A 25,929-nucleotide genomic window follows, 5' to 3' on the forward strand; every position below is an offset into this window, starting at 1 on the left:
AAATGGTTGTTAGTGCAAATGATATGAGAACGCTATTAAAATTCCAACGATGTTGGCCTAAACATGGATGCACGAGGGAGCATTGCTAACCATTAAACCATCACGTGACCCTTGAGGTATTCAGTGGTAATATGGTCGTTAGGGCTACTTGTGCTGACAGAAGAATAGGGATATAAGGGGCAATGGATGGAGAGAGAGATGAGGTAGGCAAAAAAGAATTTCCCCACTGGGATAAAGTATGATCATTCCATTTTTGTTGTAGTACATTAATCCAATTTGTATAGCACATTTCCCAACATTACATTGCTCAAGGCACTTTATATTTTCCCTGCCCATAGTATGTTTGGTATGGCTGGGGGGTGGGGATCTGTATGATGCAATAGTAACAAAATATAATACTAATATGTAATATAATAATGTGTCGGTATAATGTGTGCCATAATAAACACCGTTGTCTACAGTGTAATGCTGTTCTAGTATGGCATACTAATGTCTAGTATGGTAAACACGCACCCTTCGTCTCATTCCTCACTGGTTCATCCCTATTAATATCTCCAGCATCAGAAATCATTCAGCCACATCTGTGGGAGAAACACACCATCACCACTTACTGTTTCCCAATAACATTTAATTGAATCCCAGGGAACCAGTTGGGGGTAATGGATGAGGATAGGATCATCCTGTATTCAGGACAAAAAGACATGAATAATCAAGTTTGCACTTCTATATTGGTGAGGTGAACTGTCATAGCCTTGGGCCAACTTCAGTAAATATCTAAATATATAAAAAGCAGATTTCATAAAACATGTAAGTAACTTTGGGTAAAACCAGTGGCTGAGGGATCAGGGGCAGAACAAAAACATCATAATAATTTGCACCACCCCAGAAATGAAAGATAATGGTATCATCCCCATAAAATTATCTGTGGATGAGGTCTGGTTGAAAACTGGGATAATTGTACAACGCACACAAAATCTGTGGTAGCACATATAAAATATAATAAATAGAGAATAATATGCAGCATAGTGTGAAATTAACCTCTTCAATGCTCCTTTTAAACCTAAACACATCTTGTTGTTATTGTTGAATTTTGTTTAATACTTGTATTTCTAGTTAGCTCCATTTACTGTACCAGATCAACCTGCAGATCCCTAATTAGCCTGTAGAGGGCACAAAGGTTTATATTCATTCTGAAAGAACAGTCATGGTCTTCACGGACCAGAGTCCAGCGGGTCTTAGACAACATATTCTAGATAACACATCCCATCAAGGGTGACCCCTGCCATGTGTCCAGGGCTGCCTGGGATGGGCCCCACCCCCAACACGCAGTCCTGTCTGTTTCTTTTCTTTTACCATCAACTGACTAGCATTAGCTGTAGTGACTTGACTTTTTTTTGGGGGAGGGGGGGTTGTACACTGCTGCATTCTAAAAGCAGTTGGGATCACTATATCTGCTGGGTTTTCATACCTATTAGTGTAAAGCTGGGGACTTGATCTTCCTGTCACCATGCACTTAATCCAGAACGTTCCGCAACCATTCACAAGAAATTGCTCACCAAAGATCGGTTAACTCATGTTATTTGAAACCAGGCCTTTGTGATTACCATGTTGAATATGGAGTTTTATTGTTGTGGCATAATCAGCATGTCGGTCTGCGCTGGTGGCGATCTTTGTCTCTGTAGCCACTAGAGGGCAGGCAAATGACGTAGAAACTACTCATAAATGCGTCCTCATTGCATTTCAATGGCGTTTATTAAGGAACGCCATTCTCATTATTAACTGAACAAAATGTAGAGTCAAAAGTAATGTCAACCATATATTTTACAGAATAAGTCGTAAGCTATCTATCATAATTTACCGTTTGGCCAGTAAAAACTTTATGAAACACAAACGTCCAGATTCCTTAATTTTGAACATGATATGAAACTATGAAGCTCAGCATAACTCAACATAACTAAAATGCCACACACCGTCAACACTGATCAAGGTATTTAAAAAGGAAAACTTAGGTAAAGGAAAGATACTTGCATTGTTACTATAATAAGACCTCTGCCTCGATAGTCTTCCCCATACTTAGGATTCCATCCATCGTGCCCCTAGCCCCCCATGAATATACAAACACACGATCTATCTTGTTTCCACACACTAAAGACGAAGTGAAGCTCAGACGGGCGCCAGTGATGTTGCGCACTCCTATGACGTCCAAACCCCAAGCTAAATCATGTTAGTTCACCAAATTCATCCTGCCTCCCTGCGCCACACTTTACGCAAATAAGAAACCGCGAATCAGAAGTGTTCGAAATATTCCGCTGTATCTCTAATTTTTAGGGATAATAAATTGCACGTATTTTGTGTACATTTCGTTTGCTTTTTTCAAAAGGCAGATAGTCTTTGAAAATTTGGCAAGTTAGAGTAAACGTCAGTAGACCATAAAGCTATTTTTCCCTTCCTGCTGGGGAGTTTTTGGTTTCTGTCCCCTACTGTCTTCCGGCATTCTTTCTTTCTTTCCTTTTCCCCTGTTTCACGTACACTATTTTGTATAAACATTGTGATAATGGATTAGCCCCGCGCTTGCCAAGTGCCTTGGGATACTGCATAAAAATAAATTAGTTTGAAAATTTCCAAAGCTTGGAAATCGCCTTCAATCTCTAAAGATAAAGGCTGGACCATCACTATTAATTAGAAGGCAGCTGATGCGGTCTTTGTCACAAGTGCAAAGCCTGATGGTCACTCCAATTTCAGTCAGCATTGAAACCTCCTATTTTGGAATAAATGTTGCCATGGTGACATCCAGGCCAAGCCCCACCCTATTGGTGAGCTGCTGTCTTTCCTGCTTCTGGTTCCTCAAAAGCCTTTGCTAATGCCAGAAACAGAGGCGGCTTGACAATGATTTAGTGGATGTGCAGGTGAACGGGGGGGGTGACAGGTGGGTTAAGCTCCCAGAGACATATGGGTGGCCACGATACAGGTTAAAATAGAAATCAGTGACATCTGACGGTGACTCGAATTTATCACACGGTCTGATGAGATGAAGTCATTACCCCATCGTGTTGTCACATTCCTTCTCGACTGGCATCATGGGTCCTTGTTCTGTAACCAGTCCCTTTTCACAGAAAATGCACTTCACAGACAGACTGATTGGCAGCTAGGTACCCAGGGGGAGAGGGGTGTTATCGCCGGCTTAACAAGATTGCAGGACCAGATTAAATCTTCTGATTGACAAAATAATTTGCTTTGAAGTTCAGTGTCACACATCTCAACAGCCTTCCAGTGTGAGCTTGCATGTAATCCTGTAAACCTTAAAAAGCATTTTTCCAACTAACAGTTCACGTTACCTTAAAGTGACACTCTGCGGATGACACTACTGCGACCTACCCTACCCCCTTTGAGCATAAATAATACTATTGTGAAAAGGGTGAGCAGCACGAAATTCTTAGGGGTGCACATCACATGGGACTTCTCCTGGTCAAGGAACACCACATCACTGGCAAAGAAAGCCCTACAATGCCTCTACTTCCTCTGCAAATTAAAGAGAGCTAGTGCCCTGGTACCAATCGTGGCCTCCTTCTTTCTAGGTGCCACTGAAAGTGTCCTGACAAACTGCATCACTGTGTTTTTCAGAAGCTGCACTGCCAACAATCGAAAAACCCTGCAGGGCATAGTGAACACAGAAGGAAAGATCATTGGGGCCCCACTCCCCTCCCTCCTGGACATCTACAACAACCGCCTAGTCCACAGAGCAGTCAGCACTGCAGGAGACCCCACCCACCTACCCTGCAAGCAGTCAGCGTTGCGGGAGACCCCACCCGGCCCTATTACACCTGCCCAGCCCGCAAAGCAGTCAGTGTTGCGGGAGACCCCACCCAGTTACAGCCTCTTCAGTATCCTGCCATCTGGGAGAAGGTAAAGGAGCCTCTGCGCCTGCTCCACCAAACTGAGGAATAGTTTCATCCAGCAAGTTGTCAGGAAGTTGAACACTCTCCTCTCTCTCCCCTCCCCCCACCATCCCCACTGCTGCCAAAAAATCTGGGCTATAACTCCCACCCACCCATATCTAGCACTAGCCACTTTACTTAAAGCCGCAAAAAAAAATTAAGAGACTGCTCTGCTTTTTCAAACAATTTTTTTTTAACATTTTAAAATCCTGGTTTAATCGTGATCCTTCTAGCAGAAAGGTACGCTGAGCAGTAGGATGCTTCCAGGTACAGAATATCAAAGACTGCAGCACACAAAAGTAAAGTGAAGCAGCAAACACTGCGAATGACCAGAAACCAGCCAGGTAAAGGCCGGAAGTGATTTTCTAATGGAAGAGATGACCGTCAACTCATCCAAGTTTCTCATGAATTGGAGGATGTCATCAAGTGACCTTCAAAAGGAATGGGGAAACATTGAGTGCAGGTGTAAAGTGCCCTGCTAGGACAGTTTGTATCAAGTCACATTAAGCAAGGAAGAAACCCTTAATAAGGGTTAATAAGAAAGAGGGAAGAACCAGGTAACTTCATTTGCAAACACAAATTCTGTATTATTCACAGACACACACCCATAAATTGAGGGGAAAAAGTGACAAAAATTGTGCTGCGATTTCTTAATTTTTTCCGTGGCTGCACTTTGTTTACTTACCTACAACAAAAACTGTAAAACTAAACACGGCTGCTGTCTGCATTTGCACTGTGAATCCACTATATTTGCACTGCCTTATATCTTTTGCACAAAGAATTTAATTTTATTTTTGCATTTTCATACATGTATATATATATGAATACTTATTCCTGTTTTGCTTGTCTGTCTTGTCGTTGTAGTGCAGTCCCTGGGGAGTCTGAGAGTAACGTAATTTCAATCCTCCACCTATGGTGGAATTGACAATATTCAATTCAATTTATTTTTATATAGGGAGACACAGAATGGGAAAGAAGGAAGAAAATCAGAAGACAATGGAGGAGAGGAACCGTAAAATCCCAAGTAGGGAGGAAAAAAATCCAACTCCCCCGGGCAAACTAATATTACTGAGAACAGAAAAGAGTGGACATGCTTGCTAAAAGGTAGGTATAAGCTGTGATGAAGAATGAAGACAAAGTCCATCAATGACTCCGTCATCCATGTTGGCTTTTGAGGGGTGGCTGAAGCCTCTTCACCACGTTCAGCTGTGTCGGGTGGTACTGAAGGCTGCAGTTCGTATGACCCATTTGCGATGTCACCCCTCCAGGGGACTGAACCAGGACTCCAGCTCAGATGGTGCCCACCCTGGGCACCACCCAGACATATGGGAAGGCAGAGAGCATGGATGGTCAGAACATGCGTTGACACATAAACGGACAAGCATAGTAGATAAAAATGACATGTACAGCAGCACCAGCAGCCATAGTTACGGTGTGGTAGGTTGCGGGTAAGCTAAGCTGAAGTAATGGGTCTTTAGTCGAGATTTAAAGACCGAGATTGAATCGGCACCCCGAACATAGGCTGGTAATCCATTCCACAATATAGGGGCCCTGTAGCAGAATGCTTTGCCAGCGATTCTCACTTTATTGGTAAGTGGAACGACCAGAAAACCTGCATTCTGTGACCTGAGTTGACGACAAGGCTTGTAAACTTGAAGTAATTCTGTCATGTAGGCAGGAGCTAGACCTTTAACTGCCTTATATGTAAGTAGGAGAACTTTGAAGTCAGCTCTAACCCTAACAGGAAGCCAATGCAGGGAACTAAGAACAGGACTTATGTGTTCAAACTTCCTGCTCCTGGTGACAATTCGAGCTGCTGCATTTTGCATATGTGGCAAGGTATTTATTGTGCAGTGTGTGCTGCCAGATAACATAGCATTACAGTAGCCTAACCTACTGTATACAGAGGCATGTATCAATTTCCCTGTGTCTTGAAGAGTAAGAAATCGTCGCAGTTTGGCGTAAACACTTTAGACTTTGACTTTTTGACTTTGAAATTCCAGAATATCATAGTAAAACTGTATGGAATGACAAGTCACTGCAGGATTTTTGGTGGATTTCTGCAGATTCTTCATTTCAAGTTTAAATAAATTTTATATTATTATTATTACAGCCATATTCACGTACATAACAGCTCTCTATGACCATGTACTGGATAAGTAATTGGAACATGGATGGATAGATTTGCAATTCTACAGAGACTGGGGGCCCTATGCAAAAAACTCCATGGGGCCCTCCAGTGCACCACGCCCAACATGGTCAAATTTATGACCATTATTTTAGCATTTAGTCTAATATCAACAAAATGTAATAAACACAATTCCTTCATTTTCACACTTGTGTATATGATATCGTAATTAGGTTGGCCATGTTATGTTATCATGGCTAGGTTATGCTATCGCAGGTAGGCTAAGATATCGTAGTTAGGTTATTCTGTGGTAGCGGGCTATCGCACACCAGCTAAAAACACACAATAGTTTCCATCACACGGACTTCGGGCGCGGCTTCCTGCGTCACGGGGCAGCAATGCCGCGCGCAGAGGGACTGCGCTCTGTCGCGCGGCTAAACTTAGCAGGCGGGAGGGCCGCTAACACTAAGGACTATCGTTAGCTGGTCTCCATGGCTTCGCAGGTGCTGCCAATATCACCCTCAATTAGATAAAGCTTCCATTCCGTAATGGATGTCGCTAATTATGTGCCCACTTACGTGATGTCCTGCATAGGCATGACCTGGGTAGGCATTGTGCGCCAGTCATATTTTTAAACTATTTTTGACAATATCTTCTCTGTGTTCTGAGGAATGAGATTTCAGAGACCGCACCTTGTATCGGATGAGCGGGCTGTAGCATAAAATATATGGATATTTATATCCTGCAACTATAACACGCACGTGTTACGTAACCGAAACTACATTATTTCACTGTGTCATGATAAGTGTTGTTTCCCGACATATGGTCCTACAGTATTTGTACGTGGGACAGGTGAGGGGGCAGTAATGCTCGGCTCCAGTTACTGTGCATAGTATTCCCTACGAGAATGTCAGCCTGTCACCCCGACCGTGCGATCACTTACATTCTTCTTACACGGGTTAAAGACAATGTTACAAATCTATTGCATCTCTTCGGGTTATCCCCCCCCCCCAAAAAAAATAAATAATAAAAATGTGAAAGCATTAAAATCCTGCGGTGCGCTTTAAGTCACCGGCAGCGGACGCCCACCCCGCGGCGCCGTGATCGTCGTGCCCCGGGCCAGCCGCCCAGCTATATTTAACGGTCTCCGTGGCCATAAAAGGTCGGGAAGGCGGCATCCACATTCCGCCGAGAGCCAGCATTATTTTTGTTTCGCGGTCGGCATCCCCGTACGCCGATTTGGCAGGCTCTCACCGCCCGCTTTCCAGCTTTTGCAGTCGATCGTCTCTCTGACATCTTTCTACCCACGGGGAACACGTTGTCATAGGCAAGTAAAACTTATAAAAATGTTTTGCTATCGAGTTTAATGATCGCAGACCATGCGTATGATTGTAAGCGCATCGCTGCTGCAGTCTCATTAATTAGGCCTACACAACTTCTTAATTGCTTCATACAGTACTCATCAATTTACGTGTGTGCACAGCCGGGTCCTATAATTTACAAAATCCTTTCTGATTGTAATTTACTTTCATTACATTTTTACACAATGTGTCAATGAAATCGATGTTTATTTTTATTACTTAATTTAATGTTTTATATATTGCTGTACAGTACTTTATAATTTTTGCTAATGACATTTCTAACTAATAACTTAAGCTGTCCAACTACTCTCGCCTGCCATCCATGTACTGCATCACTTCGGGGTCCAAGTAAAAATAGTTTTTTAAAGTTTTTAAAAGTAGTATATATGTATCTTCCAGGCCACAGTTGTAAATAAGAAACATGTTCTTAATCTGTCTTGCCTGGTTAAATAAAGGTAAATGAAAAAAAAAAATGTCACTCTGACAAATACGTACAACACTCTGTTCCGCGCATTGTCATTAACAATGGGTGAGAACATGTATTTATTGCCGAAAGAAACCAAAACACCTGAAACGAAGGCGACAATTAGCTTCACCACTACTAAATCGTTAACAAGAGCCGACGAAAAGCATTTCGGAAGCCTTGATCATTAACGGAGACGTTAATGGATGCTGAATGGAAACGCACAGGGCTGCCGGAGACTCGGAACGGCGCAGGATGTCGGGATCCCTGCCTTTCTACCAGAAACATCACCGCCACTATGACCGCGCTTACCGCAGCAAGGAGCTGCAGTCCGCGGTTAGCCAGTACCGCCAGTCCAGCAGTTACGCGGCGCAGGGTAGCGCAAGCAGCATCAGCAGCAGAGGGTAAGGGGGCTGAGTACTTACGGTGCTGGCCTGTGCCGCTGCGTTTTTTACCCGACCCGTACTTACCTGAGAAACAGGCACAGGATGAGCCTAACTGAGCACCCACTTCCATTCTATCAAGCCCTCCTTCTTTCAACTAACCACCTGGATCTCTCCAAACCTCCCTCTCAATCCTTGACCTGAGCTCCTTCTTCTTCTCTCCTTGACTTACACCACTAAACTCTCCAAAGTTGCCATTCGTTCAGAAAATATGGTCTAATTAGAACATTTAACATGGGCCTTGATAATCCTTAAATCATCTCTAATACTTGTGCGCCCTTATAATAACGCATAATAGTCAAAAGAATGTATAAGGATTTGGAATAGGTATTTAAGTCCTCCGTTATAAATGCATGCTTACAGACTACACGGTCTTTGTACTGTTTGTGTCAGGTGGTTACCTCAGGTATAGGTCCCCCGACCTGGACGAGTCTGATTTCATAAGGCTATAGGCCAGAGTTCCCCAGTTCTGGCCCTGGAGATCCAGAATCCAACACCGTTTGCGGATTTCCCTGCTCAACAGACACCTTAATCCGCTAATTACCAGGTTTAATAGGTGTGACTGAACAGGGAAATTTGTAAACTGACACTCCAGGACCAGAGTTTTGGAACCCTTCTGTAGGCAGTGCTTGAAGTCGGCTGGTACTCGCTGTACTGGTACTCGCTGTACTGGTACTCGCTGTACTGGTACTCGCTGTACTGGTACTCACTGTACAGCACCTCTTTGTTTTTTCCTTCAGAGTACCAGCATCTCTCAATTTCTGCTGGTGCCAAATAACATTGGCAGTACTGGCATCTGGTACCGAATAACAAGGGCAGTACTGCCACCTGATTCTGAATAACAAGGAGAGTAACTGCACATGGTACTGAATAATGTTGGCAGTACGGGCACCCAGTACTGTATAACAAGGGGAGTACCTGCAGCCTTTTTTCCCCACTTCAAGCACTGGCTTTAAGACATACTTTGAGTTGAGTTATATGGTTGTGTTAGGGCAAGATATTTCGTACCTGCACTGCAACTGTACCCAGAGACGACGGATGAATTTCAGAAAACGTCAAATCCCACTGAAATGCCATCAGGGCCAGCATTGGTTGGTTTGAGGATCTGTGGATCTTCTGATGGTTTTGTAATAGTGCATGAAACAGCAGCTGGCACTAAGATGTTTTGGTGGCCAGTTCTGGTTTTGGGAAAGTTTGAATGATTTTCATAGCTTCCTCCAGCTTCATGGTGAATTGGGACTGAACCTGAAACTGTTGTATAGTAGTAATCAACCGCTCTTCTGCCTAGGAATAGTGTAGATTTTTAATTTTGACTTTTTTTCCATGACTGAATTGTTCAGTAATGTGTTAGCTGTGATATTCATTGAAAATATAAGAAAAGCAGTTTGGTTTTGGCTTGAACTGAGTGAACATGCAGCATGCCTGTTTTGTAATCCCTGTGTGAGCACAGTGACCTCTGTAAAGGTCATGTTTGAAAAGCCTGCTGAGACTATGTGACTTCAGCAGCTTCGGGTGACACAGAGCTACCAAAGATCAGCAGTTCAGGTCATACCACCAACAGCGATCAGTTTGGAGATGTAGCTGAAGCAAGCTGTCTCTCCATGAATGTGAAGCGGTGCTTAATTTGACTTAATTCCCTTGACATCATGATGATTCCTTGAATATTTTTGTCTTGAGAGAGGAGCGTGTTGACCCTTTTCAGGTTTTGGCCACGCCAGGAGAGAGGATCAGAGGATGTGTCAGGGTAGGATAGCTGTCTGTCTGTGCTCTTGTACATGGTTGGTGTTTATCATGGAATAAACCTCTAAATTCAGTCCGATCAAGGCTATTGGCTTTCTGGTGGTCCAGCCAGTAGGGTTACCTCACCTCTATGGTTTCCAGAAAAGCAAAACGGTAGCTCAGAACCAACAAGGTCACAAACAGACTTCAACATACAGTATAAGGAATCTCTTACAGCGACCGATAAACTACTAAAAATAACTATTTGATAGAATTGAAGTTTCAACTACGTTGTGTCTTATGGATACACAAATTGTGCTGTTAATCAGTCACTATATGTAATGAATTTTAATAGATATAATTTATTTTTGAGAGAGAACTTTCTTTTTGATAGAGTGGCATTATTGAGTTGTCTCATTGGGTTTGCCTTAGTATAAAGTAAAGTGGTTTGACCTTTCACAGAATAAAGTAGTGAAATATATCTGATCTGATCCCAGAGGGAAATTCATGAATATTCTCCTCCAGGATATTATTTCAGTGTTTGGTGGATTAGGTCCTGAGTTAATGCCATAGTTGATCCTCGGGTGGATTCCTGGTACAAGGACAGAAGCTCAGTCTATCTGAAGAGCCTCCCCACCCCCCTGGCCCAGGTGTCAAGGCCTTTGTTTTACAGCTGGCAGGAGACGCCAGTGACGTCAGGGGACAGCTGGTCTTCGCTCCAGTAAGCTGGCCGCTAACGGACTGATTGATGGGGGAGAATGTTGCAGCGTGAGCCTGTGAGCAGAACTGGGCCTGGGTTCAGGACTTCAGCACCTCTGGTGGCTGAGACGGGTTCGGATCATGCTGGTTAATGTTGGTCACCGGTCCGCCAGATTTCAGTTTATTTTTATACAGCCCATTACATTACAACATCATTGAGAGAGAACAATACAAAAAACTAGGAAAAAGAAAGATAGAGGAATGAAAGAAAGAGAGCCAGACGACAATGGAGGAGAGGAATGAAATGCTCCCAAGTAGGGAGCAAAAAAACCACTGGGGGTCCAAAGTCAACTAGCTGCCCAACCCTCTTAGGAGTGCTAACATTATTAAAGAAAGAGAGAACGAATGGCCTTGTGTGTTAAAAGCAAGGTGTAAGCTGTGGTCGGGGGCAAAGCCAAAGTCCATCAATGAGTCAGTTCTCCACTCTGGCCTGTGTAGGGTGGCAGATTGCAGTCTGCGCCCATGATGTCGCAGTTCATAGGTCACATCCACAATGTCACCCTTCCGTGGAACTGAACCAGGACTCCAGCTCAGATGACGCCCACCCTGGGTCATGTGGGAAGAAGGGCAGAGAGCGTGGATGGTCAGAACATGCACTGACACATTAATGGACAAGCATAGTAGATAAGTCACGCTAAGGAATTTGCTCAGTCTACGACATCGCACTCTCTGACTGACCAGCAGATAATTATCGTAATTCCTTTGTGGTGTTCAGCAGACTCGAGCGCGCAGGTTTGTGTTTCGTGAAAGGCCACGGCATTAGAACATGTTAGCTGCTATCTTTGGAGGCACGCCGCAGTTTTTATGGTTGTCAGCTTCTACGAAAGAGTGCAAGGCTTATTGTAAAAGCAGTAAAAGGAAAATGACTGACGAGTCCGTCTCGCTCGTTCATTGTTTTGTGCTCATTGTCTGAGAGATCCTGTAGTGCAGGGGTCTCCAACTCCGGTCCTGGAGAGCTACTATCCAGTAGGTTTTCTGTCCCACTTGGCTTCTGATGAGCCACACCTGTTCCTGGTATTTACCTTCAGGACCAGAGTTGGAGACCCCTGCTGTAGTGTCTCGTAATCCCTGCAGAGGGCAGCAGCTGATTCATCCCCAGAATATTACTTTACATAGCTTGGATACTTGGTATACTATTCTGTCTAAATTGACAAAATGGAAACGGAAAAAAAAGGAGAATTTGAGCTGAGTCTGAATTTTTGGCCATTAATCCTGCCCCTTAATGCTAGATGGGCGGTGCCAGGCATCCGGAGTGTTTCTGTGCCGAGATTTCATCAGCCTAGCCTGTGCCTGAGGCAGAGAGATCTGGAAGTGTGGCATGAATGATGTACAGAATCTCTCCCTCTGTCACCTTTACCAAGCTGACTTGAATTCCCAGAGTAATGCTGTCTGTTGCTCATAAATATGTGCCCCCTTGTGTCTAGCAGAGAGCCACATTCCCCTCTCCTTCCCCCGCAGCAGTGATGCGCAGACCTCGGTTATATCCATGGGAACCACGGTTTATCCACAGATTGGACAGGCCGTGTTGTAAAAATGAACATTCTCATTAATAGTGGATGGGTTGTGGGTGGGTGATATATATCATCCATCCATCCATCCATTTTCCAAACCGCTTATTCTACTGGGTCGCGGGGGGTCCAAAGCCTATCCCGGAAGCAATGGGCATGAGGCAGGGAACAACCCAGGACGGGGGGCCAGCCCATCGCAGGGCTGATATATATCATAAATGAGGGAAATATTAACTATATTGTCTAAAATGTGAACATATTTTAAGCTTAATTTTTATCAAGTACAAATTAGCAGGCCAGACTCTCTCCATTTGTGTTGAGAAAAAAAGATGCAGGTGAAAATCAAATGAGAATTAAGAACAAGAAAAAAAAGTTACGTGTGGGAATGATTAAATGAAATAGTTAATGACAAATCAAGTGCTGAATATGTCATATGTAACATAGTGTTAGAAGTGATAACCCTTTGGTGTGGGTGGCGGGTGGGTGATTTGCACATATATGACTCAGATGGCATCAGAGCCAATCCGCATGTCACTATCCTACAGGGCTTCTCTGCCCAGTCTTGCTTTACAGTGGCCAGGCGAAAATCCCCTGTTGAGGTAACACATGAATGCTAAGATGTGATACATTCCCATTCAGATTTAACTCTCATTTCCTCCCCACTTACTTATTGGCTGATGAGCGTGTATTGTTTATGCATTAAACTGACAAAAAGCACATTTATAGGAACTTTATTACTTACCTCTTTGCGTGGCTGTGAGACATCCCCTGTTCTCAGCACATCCCCCAGGGGGCGCTGGCTTTAGAGTGTTACAGTGCTAACTCCTGTTGCCATTGTCACAGACTGAGGGCTTCTGGGTACTCTGCGGTTGAGGAGGAGAGCAAATCGAGCCCCATAGTCAAGAGAGCCAAGCCCACGTACCTGGCCGTGGACAAAGAGAATCAGATCATCGGCTACGTCGTTCCCGTCTTTAGAGGCAGGTGGGTGGATTGACTCTTTAGCCAGGATGTCCTTTGGCGTATAGGCTGAGACATTCACCCTTTTGACCCTTTCTGACCAATGACAACTAACTTTATAGTCATAAACTCTTCTCTCTGGAGCCATCCCCCGGTACAGGCTGAGACTGCTGCCTCATTTCGACCAATCACAGATGACTTTATATTCATGGTAGCCTTAAATTTGTCTCTGATAGGTCATAGTGGGTCGCAATTGAAAATTGATTTACATATTAGAGATCTTCTTGCCTGCTGTTCGCAGCAGGCATACCTATAACAATAGGCAGTCCCTTTTCCACTTCTTCTGTCCTCCTGAGATGCCCTTTCAGAGTGGCCACTGTTAAAATGGCCACTGTTATCCTTAAGTGACCCAACGCCCTTGTTCCTTCACAGTCAGGAGTTCGCCAGCGGCTTGTCCGACACGGAGGAGGCACGGGTGAAGGAGAGCGCTGGCCACTTGGCTCGCAGGAGCCTGTTCGCCAGCAAAATGGAGGCTGAGAGGGTGGAGCAAACTTCCAGGCGCTATGCCATGAGGGAGTCTGCCGAACGCATCTCTTTGAGCAAGAAGGTGAGTGATTGGACGCCCCAGTCACATGACCTTGGCGGCCCTATTATATGATCAACAAGGTCCATATAGTAACGGTCCATAACAGGCCTGCTCTCCCACATCCTCAACCCTACACTTTTGGTAATAAAAAGATGCTAATGCTACCCAGTGATCCATCATCATGGGCATTTTTTTTCTTTTGTCTAATCCTGCATTATAGATGTTTTTTAACCGTTAAACAATCACAAATTCTTGTATGTGGACCTTAAAATGTATCTACAGTACAGTGTGTTGAGGTTTCAACAGACCTAAGATCCTGTTTATAAATAGCTGTTGGTAATAATGCACAAGCATGTCATGCACGTACCAGGTCAGGACTGGGTATCTGTCAGGTCCAGCCCCCATAGATTAGTGCTTCTAAATATTAAATCTGTCCCGTGTCCGCTTTCAGTTAGAGAGGATCTCCTAGATGCAGATAGAACTTCATGCATTCCCAATGGGATGGGCAATCCCCAGATTGAGAGCCTCTGCTATGATACATTAAGAACAGTGACATTTTGGCACTCTCCAGTGGGCCAGACCAATAAGGAGGCGGTCAGAATCCCACACTGCCGTGGTCAGAGGCCCCTGGGCTATTTGAGTCTTCAGAGGCCCCGTCACTGTTTTCTACAATGGTGAGGTTGTTAAACAGGAAAGTGGCAACAATAAAATTAGCAGACCAGGGTGGGGGTGCTTTTTGAGGTCCCTTTTTAGCAGAGCCCCCTGATGCACCGGCTTCAGTAGTGCACCCTGGCCTTAACGAAGGACAGTTTTTGTTCCGATGGAGCCCTCAGGTTACGGGTTAACTGCTGTCGCATGTTTATGATTCCTTCAGCTGTTCCGAAAAGGAAAACAATTCCTCACCGTAAACCAGCCACGACAATAGAGGCAAAATCAAAATGTTGAATTCTGGGATTCCCTGCTCTAAATAGTTAGCGGGGGGGTGGACTAGACACTCATCAGCACTCTCTGTCACCCCACCCAGATCTACGAGAACGAGGAACATCACCGGCGGATGAATGAGGACAGCCTGCAGCACGCTCCGGAGTTCGTGATCAAGCCGCGCTCCCACACGGTGTGGGAGAAGCAGTGCGTGAGGCTGCACTGCACCGTGACTGGCTGGCCGGAGCCTCGTGTCGTCTGGTGAGCGCCCCCTGTTGCTTTCGCTGGGGTAAAACATAACCTGGGTAAGAAGTGGGAAATTGTGAATACTCTATATATTATTTATGTGGTATATATACAGGGGCGGCATGGTGGTGCAGTGGTTAGCACTGTTGCCTTACACCTCTGGGACCCGGGTTCGAGTCTCCGCCTGGGTCACATGTGTGTTGAGTTTGCATGTTCTCCCCATGTCGTCGTGGGGTTTCCTCCAGGTACTCCGGTTTCCCCCCACAGTCCAAAAACATGCTAAGGCTAATTGGAGTCGCTAAATTGCCCATAGGTGTGCATGTGTGAGTGAATGGTGTGTGAGTGTGCCCTGCAATGGGCTGGCCCCCCATCCTGGGTTGTTCCCTGCCTCATGCCCATTGCTTCCAGGATAGGCTCCGGACCCCCCGCGACCCAATAGGATAAGCGATTTGGAAAATGGATGGATGGATGGATGGATGGATGGTATATATACTTCCATCCATACGTACAGCTTATCCACAAAAAGAAATTGAATCCACGATCCCAGAAGTGTGGGAATACGGGACTATCCACTGAGCCACTGTGACTCCTACGCTACAACCAACTCTTAGGCCCTGAATCCCACATCCTTATTAACCACTGCTCCCTCTGCTGGCCAGTTTAGGACTTCATGTTGTGGCGGAGACCACAATGCAATTCTTGGAAAGTGTGGGACACCTATGAGTAGCCTTTCAGGTCAGAAGCTGTGCTGGTGGACGTTGGTTCTCATAGGACGTAGCCGGGGTTTATTTCCCAGAAGGACGATAGCGTTCCTGGAGCCGCACGCAGACAGGCCGGGCTGCTACACTTGTGTGGCCTATTTTAGAGTTTGAGTGCTGTGTGCAACCAATGGGAAGGTTTATCTGTAGGAAGTGCTAATTGGCTGGCAACATTACAGATGGTTTCGTTGACCTGGATAATTACAAGCGACTTGACAGCTGTAGGGAACCCAACAAAGATCTTCATATTTTCAGGAGGTTACTTGTGCTTTTCTGTCTCCCAGCTACCTGAGATTCTCACATTTTCTCCTCTTTTCCAGCACTTGTTCTCCTCAGACTTTTGTTCACATCTGCTGATATTCTTCACCTCCATCGCTTGTGTTTTTTCCACTGATTTTCCTTCCTCCCTTTCTTCTGTCCCCTTATCCCTGAGCAGGTACAAAAACAATGTCACTATCGATCCGCTCGCACATGCGGGCAAGTATAAGATTGAGAGCAGCTACAACGTCCACTCGCTGGAGGTTAACAGGTAGGCGAGCGCTTCTGTCGGTGGCCTCAGTACCCTGCTGCATTTTTTCCGCTGCTCTCCAGCCGCGATTATAGCCACCAGTCCTCCTGATAGCGATACAGAGCCCTCCCGGGTTACATCTGCTGGCTGCGATAAGGAATTCTTTAGGAAACATTCTAATAGTGGTCACATGCCAGTCGTCACAGCAACACGATCACACTATCTCTCCAAACTTGTAGCTCTCGTGATAGGTGTGGCTCAGAGTTTTGTGGTAATGGTCGGAGTGAACCAGTACACCCCCCCCCCCCCCGACCTTTTACTTTTCTGACATTGCATTGATTGAACGAAATATTAGACCCTTCCGTACATGAGACTAATCATCAGCTTTAAAATGATTAATCTAACAGGCTATTCTTGCAAAGTTAGCTGTGTACTATGTGAAATATAAGCTTGCTGGCTTTTCTTCAAGGGAAATCTAGGGGACAAGTTAGTGGATCTAGTTCAAAGTATTTTATACTGTGACCACAGATAGTGTTCTGGTTCCAGTTCGCAAAGGAGAAACCAGAAGGTTTCTTTTCCTAACCCCCATCCATACCCCCGATAACAAAGAGGTCATCTAATTATACCACCATGACACCCCAAGAGGAATTCTGCCCCGATAAAGGGCAGTTGTAGTTTATTTTTGGCCCAGGCCAGAATAGAGTAGCTGATTCGTGGCCGGGTTTTTGAATATTACGGGGTAGTACAGTATGGAAAAATGAAAGCAGTCCTACAGGCCTCACATGCTCACGGTTACAGTGCGATGTGATGTTTATTTAACCTGCTTCTAGTTCTAAGTTGCTTTGTAAAATCAGTGATGATAGAGCGCAATTGATCTTTGGATGTTAAGATCAATTATACCTCCTAGATTTTCTGAACTGGGCTGAATTCCTTGCTTGTTACACCAGTTGTACCATTTGCAAATTATATATTAATTTACTACCGCAGTTCCTCTTCCGTAATTTAAAACTAAGTGTAGCCTTTTGGGATATCAGTCGCCCTGACCATCACAAAAATGGAGAAACGTGAAATATGTGGAGTTTTTTTTTCCATTTCCCACTAAGAATACCCGCACCCCCTGATCACCAGATAATTATCATGTGACATGCATTACATCATCCTTCTTACGCGTCAGTTTTCGCTACAGCCTGTGGTTATGAGATCCGTCACATGTCTGTCATCATTGGACATTCATGAGGCATGCCTCAGAGGGTCCTTGGCCCGAGCCCTAAGCTGTCACGCGTCTTCCTCTCCCCTTTCAGATGTGATTTCGATGACACCGCGCAGTATCGCGTATCTGCCATGAACTCCAAGGGGGAGCTCTCTGCCTTCGCCTCCATCGTGGTGAAAAGTAGGTCCTTGGAGCCCTCTGTCGCCCCCCCCGTTTTGTCACATGACATTGCACTTGACTTGGATTCCTGGTAGCCAGAAGCCACTGATTTGAAGTCCTTGTAGTGGCACAAGACATTGGATAAGGTCATGTGAGGACCACAGAGCCCTGGATCTCAGTGTAACCAACTGTGCACAGTCAGCTGTGAGTCACTAGTTAGTGTAGTGGTGTGTAGCTCAGTAGGTTGGGACGCTGCTCAGAAGGCCACTGGTTCAAATCTCAGTCAGTATTTTGATGTCACCATTGGGCCCTTGAATGTGGTCCTTAAACCCAAATTGCTGTAAGAACTGGCTGAATGGTATGTCACTTTGGATAAAAGCTTCTGCCAAATAAAATTAAATAAATATAAATTAACAAACAACTATGAAATGGCAGCAATCTCGAATTGACACCAGATGTTCACCAGACTCAGACATGCTGTTGTACCGTTGCGTCTTGCACTTAATTCGAATTGGTCATGTGAAATATAGTTATAGAAAGTGTAAGATGCTTTTGATAAAAATATCGGTTAAATGTTACAGGTTATTGTAACCTTAGTCATTCCAACTAAGTTTTGTTTAGGCTTCACCAGTTTATATGGCTGTACGTTGGTTAAAGTGGTCCAGTTTCAATATAGGTCATAGGAAGATTACGATTGACCTAAATGTATATCCTTCTTCTGAAATGGCCAGATCTTGACAGGTGAGCAGATTCTGAGGATTGTTATGGTACTACACATCCCTACTCTGTCCCAAAGCTTTGTTTGGCCGTTCTGGCCTTTGCCTTTGCCTAGTGCACAATCTAAAGAGCACAATGCATGTCTTGGTAATACTCACATGATCATCTCACTATTGCTGCATAATGTGTGCAGTTTAATGGTTTTGCTTTTGTTCTTAGGGTTCAAAGGAGAAATAGATGAGTCTCTCCCAGCTCCTAGACAGCGTGAGTATTTGTGTGAACTCTCCTGTTTGACATATGAATGAATGTTACATTATCGAATTAACATTAGCACCCTTAATGTTTAGTACAATTGGGTTCTGCTGCGGGGCGGCATGGTGGTGCAGTGGTTAGCACTGTTGCCTCACACCTCTGGGACCCGGGTTCGAGTCTCTGCCTGGGTCACATGTGTGTGGAGTTTGCATGTTCTCCTCATGTCGTCGTGGGGTTTCCTCCGGGTACTCCGGTTTCCCCCCACAGTCCAAAGACACGCTGAGGCTAATTGGAGTTGCTAAATTGCCCGTAGGTGTGTGAGTGTGCCCTGAGATGGGCTGGCCCCCCCATCCAAGGTTGTTCCCTGCCTCGTGCTCATTGCTTCCGGGATAGGCTCCGGACCCCCCGCGATCCAGTAGGATAAGCGGTTTGGAAAATGGGTTCTACCGAACGTTAAAAAAATGTGATTGGATGATACAATTTAAAGAAGCTTGATGCCCCTGTAACATCAATGGGACTGAGAGTATGCTGGGATTGCAGTCAGTGTTTTGTTTGCACACAGTGTGCTGTGTGGTGGGTCACATGAGCGGTGTCCAGTTATGAGGTCAGGGAAGCTGCAGTCAGTAAATGAGCTGATTTTGATTGGCGCTCTAGCTTTCCTAGCTGATAGGGTGACTGAATCTAGATGTAAATCTTCATTATGCTGATATACATCATATTCATTTAGACTTCTGTTTGATATGTATATGAACATAGTGATACTAAATTAACTCTTGCTTCACTATGCTTATATGTAAAACGTACTTTTAACAGCAGCTATGGTATAATAATCAATACTTATGTAAAAGGACATTTTTACATCAGCTTTTATTCCTTTGAAATCTTTATTCCCTTTCTCACATTTATTGAACATGCAATACTATATGAACATAGATATGTGAGCAGGTCAGGCCCTTGCAGTTTTAAGGACAGGATTGAAGGGCCCTGTTCCAGGAACCTTGACAAGGTAACCAGACAGATAAGAATGGAGCTAACGAGGAAGAAAGAGGCGAGCCGATGAGGAACATTCATGTAGGGATGTCACCCGCAGAAAAGGTATAAAAATGGATGCTGATTTGTGAAGGAGGGGGGGATCTTTTCCTTTGCATGCGGGGAATCCCTGTTCAAACAGACCTAATATACGGGAAAGTTCTCCTACCTTAAGGTGTCTGCAGTTTATTTAAGTCTGTCTCAATTTTCTGACTTCCACAGTCTTTCACGCTTCCGTGTTGGTGTGCCTGGGGGGGGGGGGGGGGGGGGGGGTGATGAGCTGGAATCATGACTTGCATGCTGACTGCACCAATCCGTCTCTGAGCCCCTCCCACATTGGCGTCCCTCAAGGGTAATGAATAATCTTATGGCTGTTGGGTTAAACTCCCCCAGTCAGCACCAAAACCCTTGTCCCTTTCTCCTTGATCCTCGATCGGCACCTCCCCCCCCGTCGCCCCACCCCAGCCGGCTTCTGCTCTGAGTACGGCGTCACCTTTGAGACGCACATCGTGGAGACGTTCGACGTGTCGTTTGGCCGTGAGGGCGAGACCATGAGCCTGGGCTGCACTGTCATCATCAATCCCACAATCCAGCGCTACCAGCCTGAAGTGCAGTGGTACCGGGATGGTAAGTGGAGAGGGGGCCATCTGGAGAGCCCATCAGGGCCCTTAAATCCACCCGCCTCCCGTGAAGACAAGCATGACGAATCAGAATGACGCAGCAGTAGAGATGTTGGAAGGACTGTTAATGAGTTCACATGGTCTTGGATTATTTTTACTTAGCACATGATAAAATATCATGCGGGCCTGTTAACACGTTTTTGTAAACCTACGTAAATGCTTGGTTTAACATCGGATGCAGTCCATTGTTTAAATAGTTTTTAACGCTATAGTTTTATGAAGTACTGAACGTTAGCACTAGTTATTTTTACAGATACGCCTCATCGCAGATTAGCATCAGTGCTGTCTTGCACTGGGGATGCCGGTTGATGTCTGCGCGTGCGGCCGGTTGACCGAGGTCGGTCTCTCTGTCACCCCCTTGTGGTCACAGGCGTCCTGCTGGAGCCGTCCAAGTGGGCGCACATGCACTGGAGTGGGAATCGCGCCACCCTCACCCTCACGCACCTGAACAAGGAGGACGAGGGCCTGTACACCCTGCGGGTCTCCACCAAGTCTGGCTACGAGACCCACTCAGCCTACGTGTTTGTCAGAGGTGAGGAGCCCCACCCACATGGTGCTAGCACAGGAAGTGAAGCTAATGGTTCACCCTGAAACTTCCTGTCGTTTGATGACGGCGACCAATGGAGAGTCAGCTAAACATGAGATAGCTGACAGTAATCCCGCCCATCACGGGGTTTCCATTGCCATTCTGTCCTAATACTGGTTTCATTAGTTGTGTTGTAATTAGTGAAGTATTGCTACTTAATCCATAGTTTTATATATAAAAAATAGTCACAAAATGTGGGAGTTTTCTGGATGGAAACAAAAAAATAGAGCTTCATTAATAGGAAACTTTGTATAAATTACAAAACATTGCTTTGAAGAGTGCAAAGGCATTTATGTGAATACAAGGCAAAGGACATCATAGACAGCATTATGTTGCATTATGGGCCATTTGCAGATGTCAACATGAAATGGTTTTAAACGGAGAGAGGAAAATAGGATAATTCTTGAGAAGAATAACAGCAGGCAGGGCAGGACCTGCACTGTCAACCCTGAGATTGTGAGATCACTCAGCTATCATTCCACCATATTAAAAAGAATTCTACTTATTTAAATTAAAGTACTTCTACTGTACAGAAAGTATCTATGTCATTTGTTGGCCTGTCACTTCGTCGTTTGTGTTACCAGCTGGTTAATAGCCTTTAATTAAACCTGGAATCCTTTGACTATTGCGGTCATTTCCGCTGTGGCTGGGCTGTAATGACACAAGATTCGGAACTTATTATTAATGTCAGAAATGGCAAAGCGTTCAGAAACAACAGTCTGGAATACTCCAAAAGCCACTGGGTGCCATCGTCATTTTTGGCGCGATCGAAGTGCTAAAGCAAACACTCCCAGCTGGGTTCATTACCCTATGTGTAAAGGTTAAAAATGGCTGTGAAGGCTGTGGTTTGGTCATGACACCTGATTGACACTTGGCTTGATTTCATCGTCGTCTGGCTGCCACGTCTTCGAGAGGTTGGGTTTCGCTCTGAGGCTGCGAGGCCGCTTCTAATTCTGTCTACAGAGGTCACTCGATGTTTAGCGTTACCGTAAAGCACTACGAGAACCTAACATCCTGTAGTGTAATACGGTGTGTGGTTACAGCTAGGATCTTAATTCCGCCCGTGTGTGTTTGTGTGTGTGTTAGACGCGGATGCCGAGCTCCAAGGAGCCCCCACAGCCCCCCTGGACGTGCTGTGTCAGGATGCCAACAAGGATTACGTCATAGTGACATGGAAACAGCCAGCTGTGGATGGGGGGAGCCCCATTCTCGGCTACTTCGTAGACAGGTCAGCCCCAGACGTCGCATCTGCCAGGTTCCAACCAGAAAGGAAACGGATTGAAGCCAGTAGAACAGCAGGTGGCGTGATGGTTAACGGTACAGTCTTGTTATAGCAAGACTACTGGATCTTCCCGAGGCTATATTTAATTGATGTGAGTAATAAATGATTTGCCACCCTGTGGCCAAATACAAAATTATAAAATACGATGACTGGCAAAAATGCAAGATCTTCCTCTTGGTTGGTATACGGTAAGAAGGAACAGGAATTGCCAATGTTACAAACAGATGAAAAGGTCTCCCACAAAGATCGTGAATGGAAGCCCTTCAAAGCAAACGTATGCTCTGTTCATTCGTCATAGATGTGAGGTGGGCACCACTCACTGGATCCAGTGTAATGACACTCCGGTAAAATTTGCCCGGTTCCCTGTGACGGGCCTGGTGGAGGGGCGCTCCTACGTCTTCCGGGTACGCGCCGTCAACAAGTCGGGCATGAGTCACCCGTCCCGGGCCTCGGAGCCCATTGCCGCCATGGATCCTGCCGACCGCGCCCGTATGAAGGGTCATACCACGGCTCCTTGGACTGGACAGATCATTGTCACAGAGGAAGAGCCTGTAGGTATGAAGTACAAGCCTGTTACTGCCAATCATATTTAATTTACCTCACAGGTTATATACTGTTGCTTTATATATCGAAGCATTGGCAACAAGGTGATCAAATCAATGACAGCATCACAGACAAACATAACTGCACTATAAAAGTTAAAATGGGGAAAAACCGCAAATGGTAAAAATTCTTAAAAATTCTAGTATGTATGGAACAAAATCCTTTGGGGGTTCAGTAGCAACCAGATACTTAATCCTACTGAGCATCATCACTTTCTACAATCCAAGAAATGGTGTGTAAGGAGTTTAACGCAAAAACATTGTGGAATCAGGAATAAAAATCCCATGCTGAAGGACTGTGAACCCAATATGAACGGTCCAACTTTATCCCTTCAGAGGGTGTGGTGCCAGGGAAACCCCAGGATTTGGTTGTAAATGAGGCTACTAAGAACTACGTGGTCTTGAGCTGGAAGCCTCCTGGACAGAGAGGGCATGAGGGCATAATGTACTATGTGGAAAAGGTAAGAGACCATCTGTTCTCATGTTCCCATTAATGAGTAACATCTCAAATGGAAATTCCGGGTAATGGTCAAGAGGAAAGAATAGGGGATAGGTGTTAAGCCTGTATGAGGAGGCAGAAATCCACTAATTCAGTTCTTTTGCTGAGCATTGTGGGTGTGGTCAGTCCCCTTGTCAAGCTTTGTGGGTGTGGCCTGTTCTCCTGTCAAGGTCTATGGGTGTGGTCAGTCCCCTTGTCAAGCTTTGTGGGTGTGGCCTGTTCTCCTGTCAAGGTCTGTCGGTGTGGTCAGTCCCCTTGTCAAGCTTTGTAGGAGTGGCCTGTTCTCCTGTCAAGGTCTGTGGGTGTGGTCAGTCCTCTTGTCAGGTTTTGTGAGTGTGGCCTGTTCTCCTGTCAAGGTCTGTGGGTGTGGTTAGTCCCCTTGTCAAGCTTTGTGGGTGTGGCCTGTTCTCCTGTCAAGGTCTGTGGGTGTGGCCAGTTTTCCTGTTGTGTGGTCATGACATATTCGCATTAGCTCACCATGGCCAAACGTGCTACGTGCTGGAACTGCTCCACTTCGTGTGTTTCAGTGTGTGGCTGGCACAGAAAGTTGGCAGAGGGTCAATACTGATATCCCGGTCAAGTCTCCCCGCTTCGCCCTCTTTGACCTCTCGGAGGGCAAGTCCTACCGCTTCCGTGTTCGCTGCTCCAACTCAGCCGGAGTCGGGGAGCCATCTGAACCCACCGAGGCCACCGTGGTTGGTGATAAGCTGGGTGAGTTCCTTCAAGTTTCATTAATAGTCTCACCTAGTTCCTGGGTGAGACTAGCTGAAAACTACCTGTTGTTTTGAATCTTGAACCAAGAAATGTATAGTTTAAGTCTATGTCCATCCCTCAGATGCTACCTTCTAACCAGTGGGACAGAGAGTGGTATAGGATCCTTAGGATTATGCAAAAATTGTGAGATTTCTAAGAATCACATTTATTCTTGTCATATGACACTATGACATGACAGAATACAGCTATTGCATTTGGGAGGAACAAACTGCTCCCTTCATCTCTAAGTTGTCAACCCATCTGTTCTGAGGCAGCAAGAGCATTTGACATTCCTGAATCCTCCAGACATCCCCTCATCTCCGGGTCGCGTGGTGCCCACAAGGAACACAGATACGTCGGTAGTGGTTTCCTGGGAGGCGTCCAAGGATGCCAAGGAGCTGGTGGGCTACTACATCGAGGCCACTGTGGCTGGCAAGGATGCTTGGGAGCCGTGCAACAACAAGCCAGTGAAAGGCACTAGGTATACTGAATGCTGTGGAGGGTGGGCTCGCTGCTGTTCTCACTCTGCCCTGTCTGGAGTGTGACTGGCTTAAGTATTTCTGAATGTTAACAAGTCCCCCTTTTTTAGCACATAAGAAATTTACAAACGAGACGAGGCCATTCCGCCCATCATGCTTATTTGGGGAGAACTCAACTAATAGCTCAGAGTTGTTAAAATATTATCTAGCTCTGATTTAAAGTACCCCAGGGTTTTAGCTTGCACTACACTAACAGGAAGACTATTCCATACTCTAACTATACGCTGTGTAAAGAAGTGCTTCCTCAAATTCATTTTAAAATGTTCTCCCGCTAATTTCCACCTATGGCCACGAGTTCTAGTATTTAAACTAATATTGAAGCAGTTAGCACAGTCCTCAGAGACCCCAGACAGTGCATACAGTGTTTCTGTTTCCTCTTAGAACATCGGATAACTGGTACAGGTGTGTTTGGAATTGGAACAAAGAAAAAATGTGGACTGTCTCGGGGACTCTGAGGACTGGATTGAGAAACACTGGGTTAACGTATAAAGGCCACGTCAGGAAACCAAGCAACTGTTTCCATAGCAAGGTTTTTGTGACAGGACAGCTGGGATTCCCATCTCGCTGACAGCTTTTCTGTGGGTCGCCCGCAGGTTCGTGTGCCATGGCCTCACCACGGGAGACAGCTATACATTCAGGGTGCGGGCTCTGAATGCCGCCGGGCTCAGCGGGTTCTCGCAGGAATCCGAAGCCATCGAAGTCAAAGCTGCCATCGGTGAGTGCAGGCGGCGTACAGAATTAGCGTGACAGCAGGTCGAGGGGTATGCTGCCATATGTATGGCTTCCAGTCCAGAAAGAGCTTTATGATTTGAAATGCAGATATTGTGTTGACTGTCGGCTATTTTCACTTCCATGTACTTCCCTTTGGGTTCCTTAACGGTACAAATAATTGAAAAAAAGACAAGCTAGACAATTGCTTTTTACTTCATGGGAGTCGAGATATTTTCAGTTGCAGGAAAAAAGGTCTAATGTTGTACTTAGTATTACCAAGTACTGTTGTATTTAACAAGTATTAATGAGTACTCAGTCAGTACTCAATGTGTATTATATGTTGTTGATTGGCCTCCATCTTGATGTTGCTTGTCCTTGAGTCACTCATACTCTGCTGCTGCTTGCCTTCTCTTCACCGACTTCCTGTTTGCCGCTCTGCGTGGCGTCAGTGTCCCCTTATCCATTCATTCTCTCACGAGTCCCACCCAAGTCATTCTGCGCCATAGTAACAAGTCCAAATCGCGTTCACCCACCTCACCCACCACTCCATCGCACAACGCGACACCCAGCGCTTCCAGCACTCGTTCGCCTTGCACTCCTTCACATCCGTGAAGACCT

The 25,929-nt window shown here is 45.4% G+C and overlaps 1 protein-coding gene across 3 annotated transcripts in view; it reads left to right on the forward strand.

Moving 5' to 3' along the window:
* Positions 1-7,232: 7,232 nt before the first annotated feature.
* myom1b (myomesin 1b) overlaps positions 7,233-25,929 on the forward strand; it is a 38,440-nt gene continuing 19,743 nt past the window's right edge. The window contains exons 1-16 of one of the 3 annotated variants that reach the window (XM_049000876.1): positions 7,233-7,390; positions 8,115-8,291; positions 13,160-13,297; positions 13,706-13,880; positions 14,884-15,041; positions 16,221-16,313; positions 17,594-17,682; positions 18,598-18,642; positions 20,125-20,286; positions 20,710-20,871; positions 22,012-22,153; positions 22,506-22,762; positions 23,146-23,270; positions 23,836-24,019; positions 24,368-24,542; positions 25,194-25,315. In XM_049000876.1, coding sequence (XP_048856833.1) covers positions 8,143-8,291; positions 13,160-13,297; positions 13,706-13,880; positions 14,884-15,041; positions 16,221-16,313; positions 17,594-17,682; positions 18,598-18,642; positions 20,125-20,286; positions 20,710-20,871; positions 22,012-22,153; positions 22,506-22,762; positions 23,146-23,270; positions 23,836-24,019; positions 24,368-24,542; positions 25,194-25,315 — 2,176 coding nt within the window. In that variant the 5' untranslated portion in view covers positions 7,233-7,390; positions 8,115-8,142. The remainder of the gene's footprint in view (positions 7,391-8,114; positions 8,292-13,159; positions 13,298-13,705; positions 13,881-14,883; positions 15,042-16,220; positions 16,314-17,593; positions 17,683-18,597; positions 18,643-20,124; positions 20,287-20,709; positions 20,872-22,011; positions 22,154-22,505; positions 22,763-23,145; positions 23,271-23,835; positions 24,020-24,367; positions 24,543-25,193; positions 25,316-25,929) is intronic. The other 2 variants (XM_049000875.1, XM_049000877.1) reach the window with 2 other exon arrangements.

Source organism: Brienomyrus brachyistius, unplaced genomic scaffold, assembly GCF_023856365.1.
Source record: "Brienomyrus brachyistius isolate T26 unplaced genomic scaffold, BBRACH_0.4 scaffold54, whole genome shotgun sequence".
NCBI lineage: Eukaryota > Metazoa > Chordata > Actinopteri > Osteoglossiformes > Mormyridae > Brienomyrus > Brienomyrus brachyistius.